This window comes from Carassius auratus, chromosome 18, assembly GCF_003368295.1.
Source record: "Carassius auratus strain Wakin chromosome 18, ASM336829v1, whole genome shotgun sequence".
NCBI lineage: Eukaryota > Metazoa > Chordata > Actinopteri > Cypriniformes > Cyprinidae > Carassius > Carassius auratus.
In genome coordinates this window covers 7,472,234-7,484,294 of record NC_039260.1, presented here as the reverse complement: position 1 = coordinate 7,484,294, position 12,061 = coordinate 7,472,234, and the positions used below count along the sequence as shown (strand labels likewise).

Below are 12,061 nucleotides of genomic sequence, written 5' to 3'. Positions count from 1 at the left end.
CAGTTATTATGATGAATTAGCTTTTCATAAAATCAATAGACATCTTTGGTCTGTCAGCATTTATATACTATATAAATATACTTATGAGGTCCTCATTCAAATACTGAAACCTACAGCATGAAAACACTCACCTGTGAGGGCACTTAAGGAGATAATGTATTTGTAAGGCTTATAAATGGACAAAAAATCTACAGATGTCAATAGCTTTGTATGACTGGCAGATTTATCATGGTTGGGATTTAGAAAATCAGATTCATAGAAAAACCACTGTGTCTATGAGTTATCCCCAAATGTTTAGCTACTTTTTTACACACTATCTATCTGGGGAGCCCTTATCTATGTGGAGCCTCTGGGGATGTGGATCTGCATCTTTCCCTTCAGAATGTGTTCAGGTTTGATTGACAGACACATGTTAGGGAAAATATATTTAACAGCAACACATAAAAAAAAAAAAAAAAACAATGAATCACAACCAGATCATTCCAGAATTACCAACACAATCTACTAAAACGAGCAGTGCTAATTAGCATTTGGCAAAAATGGCAAAAACAACAGCAAACTGACTAGCACAAACCTTCGTATGAAGATTCTTCTCTCATAAATTCTGTGTCTGAAAAGAAAATTCCTACAATTGTAAACAACTGTCCACAGCTTTTCAGTGCTAATTTTTCACAATGTTCCTTTAGTAAATTCTGACATAAGTTTTTTCTCATCAAAAGAGAGTGTATTCTGGCACAAACCTTTAGTAAATCTGGCCCTTAGTTTTTTTTTAAACATGCTAAATGTATCACATAACAAATCAAAGCAAAGAGTCAACAATTTATAACATCAAATAAATAGACTCAGCATCCCCAAAGCAATAGCAAAGCCACTTTAATAACACAGAACACATCTCAGTCAATGTATACACAGACAGAATATCTGAAATTTTAGTTAAGACAATTAATCAAGCAAGAGAGTCATTAACCATCAGTACCTCAGCGCTATGCAAAAAAAGGGTTAATCATTTAAACAGCCATCATTTATTTCAATGTTTGACTGTGGCTCTCCGCAAAGGGTACAAATATCACTATTACAGCGGTAGAGTGGAATGCGATTAGCAATCATCTGAAGTTTCTCTCTCAGCTCATTTGTTCTGTTTTGATCATGATTCCAGATGTTTTTGAAAGCAAAAGCTTTAATTCCCATATAGTTTTTTAATTTATTAAGCCCACCTATAATGTTGAACTTGCTTCTGTCATTGAGACAGGTGTTCATACAGGGAGTGTTTAAGGTGTAGAAAACCACACAACCATTCTTTCTCTTATTCAACAATCTTGTCAAGGGTGACTTATTTGGAGGGTTCATCAGTAAAAACTCTGAATGAGCAGGGTTTGGTGTCGTCTGTACACCTGCAGCAATGAGTTCTCTGCCTTCATAAACTGGATTTGTATGAGCACTTATGATATTTTTCACATCTACATTTCTGTCTTCTCTCAGGAATGTTGACGGTTTGAAACCTTTCTTACACTGATCCTCTGGGACATTGATGGCTACTGCATACTGCCCTATTTCATAACTGAAAAAAAAGAGAAAACAGACATTTTCACAATTACATATTCAAAACTGAGGTACTGGTCAAACATGCATGCTGCAAAAGTGTGAATGAGAGCAAATCGATCTATTATCTCTTCTTGTATTTAGTCTGAATATAATAAATTACATGTACAACTCAAAATGTAATCAGAAAGTGCTAAAATTGCAATGTTTCAACTAACCTTTACTTCAGTAAAATGAAAACTTACTTCTGATGAAAGAATCTTGTAATTTCGTGCAGAGTGTTAATGTCCACAGACTCACACTCCACACTTTGAGAATAAAGATGAAGCAGAGAGACTAGGAGAAGGGCTCTGGACAGCAAAATTAAAACCTAAATTGTTGAAAAAAGCAAAATCATCAGCAGTCCTATTTTATCTGTGTATTACTGTATATTACTGTTTGAACTGCACAGCATACCTCTCCAGTTTTATGATAAAGTTACAATTTTGTTCAAAAGAGTGCATTGACAAATGAGGTTAAAAGGTTAAAATGGACTAACTGAATATAAAATATAGTAAGGTTGCTTACCATGTTGTCCTTATTGGATTATCTAACAGAATCTTTATTGCGCTCCAAAAATGATGTGGACTCACTTGTGAAAGTGGTGATGATGAGGAGCAAATGAATTTATTCAGATTCTAGACCAGCCCTTTTAAAACCCAGAATGGGATAAAAATAGTAACTGTTTGTAAACTGTCATTTATGGTGTTTAAAGGGAGGATTAAAGCTTTTTTTTTTGACTCATCTATAGTGAGACGTGTAAACCACAGAAACTCTCCACCCTCTCAGTCACATCTTAAATATTCTCTGAAATGAAAAGTAGTGTATTTTGACACAGAAACAAGAAAAAAAATTTGTTTAACCCAAGCTAAGGAATAATAATATGCATTTGATCAGACATAACTGCAGTCCAAGATTATGAGATGCATCATTTGAATGCTTGGCCAAAGAGATGAGTCTATAATCTAGATTAAAACAGAGAAAGCATTATCAGGAAAGCTATTCCAGAGTTTGGGAGCCAAATGCAAAAAAGCTCTACCTTCTTTAGTGGACTTTGCTATCCTAGGTACTACCAAAGGTCCAGAGTTATGTGTATTGGAGACCGTGCTGGATTGTAGCGTGGTAGAAGACTAGTGGTATGCAGGAGCTAAACTATAAAGGGCCTTGTAGGTAAGTAATAATAATTTTTAACTGATACAGAACTTAATAGGTAGCCAATGCAGAGACTGTTCTTTACACCATGACAATAACCACTCATTTAAAGCAAAAAGTCTACTGAACCTTTCGTGTCCTCGTTGATATGTGGGAAGTGGTCCTGACAAAATGATCGTTGTCGCAGGCAGTGTGCTGCACACCGTCTCGATCAGGCTCCTGAAGTCCCTCTTTAGTGTCTCCGTCTGCTGCAGCTTGGTGTCATTAACCCCGGCGTTAAACACGACCGCTCCGGGGCTCTCGTTGCCCTTTAGGATCGTTGGTATCTGCGTATGTAACGGAGGCCAGCGAGTAGTATGGCGAGTCGAATGTGACAGGATTACCTGCCGAAGTCGACAAGTCGTGTACTTTTACGTGTGAGAAGGGTATGTCGCCTCAACTGAAGCGTGATAAGTACGCAGGCGGCAAGGAAGTCGACCGGAATATGAAGTCGGCCGGGTGCCGCCATCTTGTAGCAGAACTTCACTTGTTAGCATCCCACTGACCTCCCATTCATTTTGGCGTCACTTTGACAGCGAATAACTTTACATCTGAGGCGTTTAAAGACTCCATTTGTCCATTATTTATTTCTAAAGATACACGACAATGTATAAAGGGCTCCATTACCTTCTATGTTACATTATGGCCCCGTAGAAACAGTTTTTGTAAAAATAGGCCAACGATTGCGTCACTCGACTCTCTGTCGCACAGTAAAGAAATTACAGTACAGACAGGAGGAGAAGCTCACAGTCAATTAACTTAATATGGCGTACTGGCGTTACATTTTAAAATACAATACAAAATAATTAATCAGAATACTTACTCCTACTCACTCACGCCAAAGAACTCCCCGCTCAAGCTCGCTGTCTCTGCAAGATTAACGATGGCAGTTTGCACACACAGCTACTAGAAGATTTACATCTGTCAGACAGGTTGCTGACGTCATCAAGCTTAGTTTGAGTCTGTGCAGACAAGCCAGACAGATCTCTCTTTTAGTAGTGGATCTGACACCTGGGAGATCAAAGATGGCTATCGCGGGATTCACGCTTAAACTGGATGTAATTCAAGTTCTGTACCTTTTATATGAAAATTAATAAAATGAACAAGACACCCATTTAATTACATACCAAAGACGTGTTTATCAATATTTTTTTCTTTAATACAGACATAGCCTATGTGTTTTTATTTATTAGATTTTTTTTAAATAAAAATTTAATTACATAACCCAAAGAGATCGCACTGTCAGATAGTTTGGGAATATTCACACATAACATAAACACATAAAACATGATATTAGAGTTTTAAAATCAAACATTTTAAAAGAGAACATTACATCTCAGTTGTTTGAACCAATGAGCATTAAGCTGTGTCGTCCCATCGTGCTTTTGATCAGCGCAGTCGGTGGAGAGCAACTGCGCCCGATTGCAGAATCCGACATGTGCGCCTTGCGCTCGCGAGAGATTTTTGACATACGTCAGCATGACTTCAGAGCAAGGCGGACATCACTCGGACACATTTCTAACTGGCATGCATCTTGCGCTGATCACCGGTGATCGGTTCTGCGTAGATTTTGCTCATCTCAAACAAGCCTTATGTAAGTACGTCGCCTCAACTGACGTCGCCTCAAATGACGCGTGATAAGTACGTCACCTCAACTGATGTCGCCTCAACTGATGTCGCCTCAACTGACGTCTGCCAAAAAAAAAAATTATAATAATAATTATTATTTGTTAAGTACATCTCTGCATTAGCTACACTAACCCTCTAAATAATACATCATCATCGGAGGTGTAATTTTACCAAGTAATAAAATGAAAGAGAACATGTTTTTCTATAATTCAGTGAAATAAGTTAAAATAAGTCATATCTGAAGTATACCTTCATGCATATAGTAATGTATTTGATTTTACTTAAAGGATGTATTTGTATTTTACTTAAAGGGGGGGTGAAATGCTATTTCATGCATACTGAGTTTTTTACACTGTTGGAGTTGGATTCCCATGCTAAACATCGACAAAGTTTCAAAAATTTAATTGTACGTTTGAAGGAGTATTTTTGTTCCAAAAATACTCCTTCCGGTTTGTCACAAGTTTCGGAAAGTTTTTTTCGAGTATGGGTCTGTGTGACGTTAAATGGAGCGGAATTTCCTTATATGGGTCCCAAGGGCACTTCTGCCGGAAGAGCGCGCGCTCCCGTATAGCAGAGCACTGAGAGGCTAAGCACAGACATTCACTGATCAGAGCGAGAGCGTCACGAAATGTCACAAAAGAAGTGTGTTTTTGGTTGCCAGGGCAAGACAACTCTGCACAGATTACCAAAAAAAAAAAAACAGCATTAAGGGACCAGTGGATGGAGTTTATTTTTACAGAGCATCGACGGAGTTGTGCAAGTGTTTTTGTTTGTTCCCTGCATTTCGAAGATGCTTGTTTTACAAACAAGGCCCAGTTTGACGCCGGATTTGCGTATCGTTTATTTCTTAAGGATAATGCAGTCCCAACGAAAAAGGGTCACGATCGTGTGTTGGAACCGCAGGTGGTGAGTAAAACTGCTTCAAATATCTCTGTGTTGTTAACTTAGCTATCGGCGTGTAAGCACATCAAGTAAACAACATGCGATGTTGGCATCAAACTGCACTTTCCACATGTAACGTTACAGCTAAAAAAAAAAAAAAAAAAAAACGACATAAAGTGGAACTTAGTCATTTTCCAAAACCACTAAGCAAATATATACAGTTTCAGTACATACCACATAGAGACGTCCTGCAGTAGTCATTGCTGATGCTGCTCTTGTTAAATTTCAGCCTCTGGATCTGATTCTGGATCATAAATATACGCTGAATCTGACTGTTAGCCATGGTTTGTTTTGGATGTTTTTTTCCTCACGGTAATGTCACAACTTCCAAACGCTCTCAACGCAAAAGCTTACTCGCGCTCGTGATTCTTTAGCTCCGCCCACACGTCACACCTCCAGCGGCTCGTGTTTTTCCGGGAAAAATCGGTACAGACTATCTTTCTCTTATGAATATAATAAAACTAAAGACTTTTTGGAGTTATGAAGGATGCAGTACTACTCTATAGGTACTCAAGATTAACAAGATATTGAGTGAAATGAGCATTTCACCCCCCCTTTAAAGGATATTTCACCAAAATCAAGAACTTCATAATCAAGTAATCACTGAGTATTATACTCATTTTCATGTCTTGTCTTCATGTCTGCAGGATTTTATTTCTTCTGTGGGACATAAAAGTTATTCTAAGACTTTCCTATAATCCAATACTTTTCCCATGTCCCTCAAACATGAATTTTGGCTTCTGATAAGTATACAATGGCTCATTTCACTGAATATTACAAAAAACTATCATGACTAATATTTATAAAACATATCATATATGTATTCATTTAAAAAAAAAATAATGATAAACAGCCAAGTATGACCCATACTCAGAATTCGTGCTCTGCATTTAACCCATCCAAAGTGCACAGTGAACACACACCCGGAGAAGTGCCACTTTGTCACTTTAGAAGTTTATCAATTTATTTTCTGGTATTTTTTTCCCCCCATTTTAATTTGTTGACTTCTGCTGTTTTCATATTTCATTACTTAAACATTGTTCATACTCTGTTTGCTCATGGAATAAAGCAAAGTATAAAAAATTTACAATGCTTTATTTAATATTGTGGGAAGAGGTCTTAAAGCTATCACAATTCACTGAATCATAATTTTGGATTGTGAGAAATCTAGATAAATGAAATAAAAAAAATTCTAAGAATAAAAATCAAAGTATACCTTCATATTATGATCCAACTGTTTTGATGAGTTAAAAACAAAATAGACAATTTTTTTTTAAATGGTTATTAAATATTTAAAATTGAGTAACAGTCACAACAGGAAAACCATGTGATGTTTCAGATGAAAGTTTAATAATTTAATAACAAATATATTATCGGTTGGAGTTTTTGTAAATGTTTTACAATACAATCTTTAATCTTTAACTGTTATTTAATTAACCAAAGTACAAATATATAATTTAAAAGATTAAATATATTTTGTAAATATAAACACATTTTAATTTTGATGGCTGCAAAATAATAATAATAATAATAATAATAATAAAGTGAAAGTGACATTCAGCCAAGTATGGTGATCCATACTCAGAATTCGTGCTCTGCATTTAACCCATCCGAAATGCACGCACACAGAGCCGTGAACACACAATGTATTATTAGTTCACCATCAAATTGGAAAGATTAGACGACCAACACATTTGTGGCCTATAATGACATGGTGGGACTGTTAGCAATGTAACGGATATGCATGTCATCGATTCATGGGTTCTGAACTAATGAATCACGGTTCGTTGAATCTAAAACAATGCAAACCCAACGATTGTAGATTTTGAATTCAGGCATATAAACCCAACTCTTTCTAAACCAAATGCCTGGCGCCAGCCTGGCTGGATTTAAATTATTTACGACACTGTACGAGACATTCCAAAGTCACGTGAGCAGCCTCAAAGGAGAAACGACCACATTCCTAAACACACACACACACACACAAACTTTTCTTTACGCTCTTTATGTAAGCCCTTAATAATATGTATTTTTATTAGGTTTGTGCTTTGCATAAAATGGTTAATCCTTGTTATGTGAGGAGTATAAGTTGCTAACTTATACATTGGAAATGTTTCTCCTAATTTTAATGTTCTCAAATAGAATCATGAGTTTTAACCCTACCCCCTTAGCAGCTCATTAAACGTTATGATCCCACTGGGAAACAGGACAGGAAAAAGCCAGCCTACTGGAACCTTCTCTCAATGTATTCTAAACTGATACCTTTTCTCAATGTATTCTAAATGTATTAAGTATTGCTTTTTGGTGCATTAGATGTTTTCCATAATCAAAAATTGGAGTATCTACAATTTTATCGTGTGTTAATCTTTAAATGTGGGTAATTCTGCATATGAATGTAACGTTGTGTTTCTATCAGTTATATATGTAATTTTTGGTGTCTTTGGAATTGTCATGTTGTGACCCAACTATCCACCTATATGAAAGGTGTTTAAAATGTATTAATCTGGAATTACGAACTTGCTAGAATATCACTTCTGAAATCTCATAAACCAGAACTTATTAGAGTGGGTGTTTCCCCAGAGACAAAGGAGCTTTTTCCCACTTTAGATCGCGGTCATTCATTGGTTGTTCACGCGAACAGAGTCATGAACCAGTCGAGCCATAAAGACTGACCCAGGAAGTTCCTCGCCCTCTTGCTCTTCTTCTCTGGCGCTCTGACCCCGCTTGTCCTTCTTCGCGGCCTTGGTCCGCTCTCCTATCGCCGTCCCTCTCAGCACGGCGGCTGAGAGAACAGCCGTTCTCATGGCTCCTTCGGGAGCTTTCATCTCCGTTGTTTTTGTTTCTTTTCCTTACTAAGTTTATTCACCTATTCGCCTCTCCACACGAGGAAGACGAATTCTGAAACATTGCTTTGTTGGACCTTTCATATATCGCGCGATTCCGCAGCAGCCCCGGAAGACACGAAAGAACAAAGGACGCCGCTCACCAGCTCACACGCACGCCGGTCTGGCGGGTCACAAAGAGACACGTGCAAGTATCATTCTCTATGGAGATTTAAATGCTGCTTAAAGTTTGTCTATGATTTGATTCGTTGTTGTCTTTCAAGGGTTACTGTCTGTGATTTGCATAACTGAGCTTATTCTGTGATCACGCTCTCTCTCACCTCTCTCTCTCATTTCTCTCTCATTCATTTTCTCTCTCTCTCTCTCTCTCTCTACCTCATTTGGATTCCGTTATGTCTTGTACAAAGTTTACTGTCTGTATTGTCGTACGCGTATTTACTCTTTGTGATTTGTAGTTTGATGTATTATTAGTTCACCATCAAATTGGAAAGATTAGACGACCAACACATTTGTGGCCTATAATGAAACTTTTAAATTGTATTAATCAATTAACTACCAGAAAGACTCAAATATCTTTATTTCTGATCCATCATGTTCAAAAAAGGCTTTCTTGGCATCATAAGCAAAGTGTCACTCTAAAATTCACACCAGCAATTTTAGCTCATGAGTCAGAGACACCAATGCTACCATCAAACCAAGTTCATGCAGACACAAACACCACACACATGTGATAACAAACAGTTGGTAGTTAACACCAGACACAAACTGTGAAAACTTACACATAAATATGTGTGACTCTAAACTTCATATCAACAATTTTAGGTTATGAGTTCTAGGTTCATGCTGGCAATGACATGTTACTGTTTGTACAAGTAATATTTGAACATTTTTGTTTTATTGTATTAAAAATGCAAAATACCACACATAACTACATTGTGCTGTTCATTAAATTGATGTGAAATGTTTTAATCTACATGAACATGCCCTTTTGAGTTATGGCCCATAGATCCCCAAACCATGGCTAATTTGTGGATACCATGACTTAACGACAATAACCTTTTGTTTGTGTGTGTGTGTGTTTGTGTGTGTGTGTGTGTGTGTGTGTAGTAAAACCATTGTTAATTTTCATGAGGTACATCAAACAAAATACTATTCTCAGGTTTTACAGCTAGCTAACTGTACTCAGGACTACAGGACAAGATAATCTTGCTGGTGTAAAGGCTTTATTGATGAAGGGGTTTCATAGCACCACAATGGAATAAGAAAACAATGTCAACTAGTCCAGATCAGTACAGAACAGCATAGAATAAACTGTGAATGATCTTTGGATGAAATTGGAATATATCAGGTAGTGGAAAATGTTACAAACCAATGCATACAAGCAGAACTGAAGCTACAGAATTATTTGACTTTGGCTGTTAACAAAGGTATCATCATATCACTTAAACGCATTCATAAATGTGACTTCCCAGAGCTCCAGAGTGCCTACATGACACTCTGTATCTGATAAACATCCCTGCACTAAAAATAAAGACTTTGCATCCTCTCTGAGGTAAACTAGAGACTTACACTTACCTTATACTGTATGATTTTATGATTTTATGTTTTTTTTTTTTTTTTTTGCCTCTACGGTTTCCATGTACATGAATGACAAAGTCTATGTTCAGGATAGCATACTAGTATTCCATTGTATATTACAGTATAAGCTTGGGTAGACCATCTATAATGCTGTAAAGTTGCAATACCTTTAAAAATGAGAATTCAACAGTTTTTCCTTCCATTCAGTATTTTATTTGATTATTTGTTTAGTTAAAAGAAGTTCATTTGCAAAACTTTGTACAGGAATGGCAAACAGCAATACGATATTTAATTTCAGTTCATAATTTTAATAGTAACAATTGAAAAGATCAATCAATCAATCAAACTTTATTTCTATAGCCCTTTACAGCAGCCACAAGGTGTCCAAAGTGCTTCACATCAGATACAAATAACACATCATTTGAACACAATATTCGAATAGAAGTAGAGAAAATACAATGTTACAATGTTACAATGTTACACCGCTACTGCGTATCAAATGCCAATTTAAACAAATAAGTTAAGTTTGGTTTTAAAGAGTACAACGTCTGTTTCAGTACGCATGTCAAAGGGGAGCTTGTTCCAAAGCTTAGGGCCCTTACATAGTCAACGTGAGAAACGCGAGCAAGCAACGCGAGCGACGTGAGCAACGCGCTCCCTTTCATAGTCTAAACAGTGGACGCAAGCGTCACGGGCGATGCGTGTATGCAATACACCGCTCACGCAACAGGGGGAAGTAGAGTTGGGGTGATATTAGTAGAGTCGGGTCGAGTGATATTCAGATCACAATGGCATTCTGTTGCTGATTTTACATCGGCGGCAACAAAGGCAACGCAGAGATAAATGTGGATGAATACGTATAAGTTCGCATAATTTTTCCTCTTCGCCCTCCATTGTATTCAAACCATCCTTGTAGCCCCTGATCCCACACGGCAGTTCGTGGTGGAGGTCGACACATCAGAGGTGGGGGTAGGAGCAGTTCTTTCCCAACGTGCTGCCTCGGACGATAAGATGCATCCCTGCGCATTTTTCTCTCATCGTTTATCTCCTGCTGAATGCATTTATGACATTGGTAACAGAGAATTGTTGGCCGTCAAATTAGCTTTAGAGGAGTGGCATCACTGGTTGGAAGGGTCAGGGGTACCTTTCATTGTTTGGACCGATCACAAGAATTTTGAGTACATTAGAACTGCCAAAAGACTAAATTCCAGACAGGCTCGGTGGGCACTGTTTTTCGGTCATTTTGATTTCACTCTGTCGTACCGCCCGCATTCCAAATATGTCAAACCCGATTCTTTGTCACGTCTTTTTGATCCTTCCGCCCGCCCGGTGACTCCCGAGTCTATTTTATCTGAGAGAATAGTCGTCTCAGCACTCGTATGGGATGTCGAATCGAAGGTCAAGATGGCCTTAGAAGGGGTAACGCCTCCACCCAGTTGCCCACCGAATCGTTTATTTGTGCCGGAGGAGTTACGGTCCGAAGTTATTCAGTGGGGTCACTGCTCTAACGTTGCTTGTCATCCAGGGATAAGCCGAACCAAGGGGTTAGTTAAACAACAATTCTGGTGGCCACTTATGACTCGTGACGTCCACAATTTTGTTTTGGCTTGCTCGTCTAACCAGCTTCCTGATGGGCTTCTTCAACCGCTGTCTGTCCCTTCGAGACCCTGGTCACATATCGCACTAGATTTTGTGTACCGCCCTCCCACCCTCTAATGGCATGACGGTCGTTTTGACCATAGTGGACCGGTTCTCAAAGGCGGCACATTTCATTCCCTTGCCCAAATTACCTACAGCCAAGGAGACAGCGGTCACTGTCCTAGATCACATCTTTCGGTTACATGGCCTCCCGGTAGACGTGGTTTCTGACAGGGGATTCCAATTCATATCCAAATTTTGGAAGGAATTTTGTAAATTGCTGGGAGCCACGGTTAGTCTGTCTTTGGGTTATCATCCCCAGAGTAACGGGCAGTCTGAGCGAGCCAACCAAGATTTAAAGAGAAAGTTGCGATGTTTGGTCTCCAAGAATCCTTCTTCCTGGAGGCAACAACTCTCTATGGTGGAGTACGCTCACAAATCGTTACCAGTGTCAGCCACGGGCCTCTCTCCATTTCAGTGCAGCTTAGGTTACCAGCCACCAGCTTTTCCTAGTTTGGAATCTGAAGTCGCGGTCCCCTCCGCTCACGCCTTTGTCCAGAGGTGCCACCACACCTGGACCAGAGCCCGCGAGACTCTGCTCCGGATGAGGGAGCGCACTAAGTCCAAGGTCGATTGTCACCGGTCAAAGCCTCCCGTTTATG

The 12,061-nt window shown here is 38.6% G+C and overlaps 1 protein-coding gene across 1 annotated transcript; it reads right to left on the bottom strand.

The window, feature by feature from the left end:
• Positions 1–873: 873 nt before the first annotated feature.
• LOC113118006 (uncharacterized) lies at positions 874–8,165 on the bottom strand. The gene is made up of 5 exons (XM_026286863.1): positions 8,014–8,165; positions 7,873–7,874; positions 2,860–2,984; positions 1,785–1,909; positions 874–1,558 (listed from the first exon to the last, which is right to left on the bottom strand). The coding sequence occupies exons 1-5, from the start codon at positions 8,163–8,165 to the stop codon at positions 1,000–1,002; spliced, it is 963 nt and encodes a 320-aa protein (XP_026142648.1). The 3' UTR covers positions 874–999.
• Positions 8,166–12,061: the final 3,896 nt, after the last annotated feature.

Coding starts and splice junctions, on each gene's coding strand:
- LOC113118006 (XM_026286863.1), bottom strand. CDS start 8,165: ATGAAAGCTCCCGAAGGAGCCATGAGAACGGCTGTTCTCTCAGCCGCC. Junction 1,910..2,859: donor TATCAACGAGGACACGAAAG/GTTCAGTAGACT, acceptor TCAACAATTTAG/GTTTTAATTTTGCTGTCCAG. Junction 1,559..1,784: donor ACAAGATTCTTTCATCAGAA/GTAAGTTTTCAT, acceptor CTTTTTTTTCAG/TTATGAAATAGGGCAGTATG.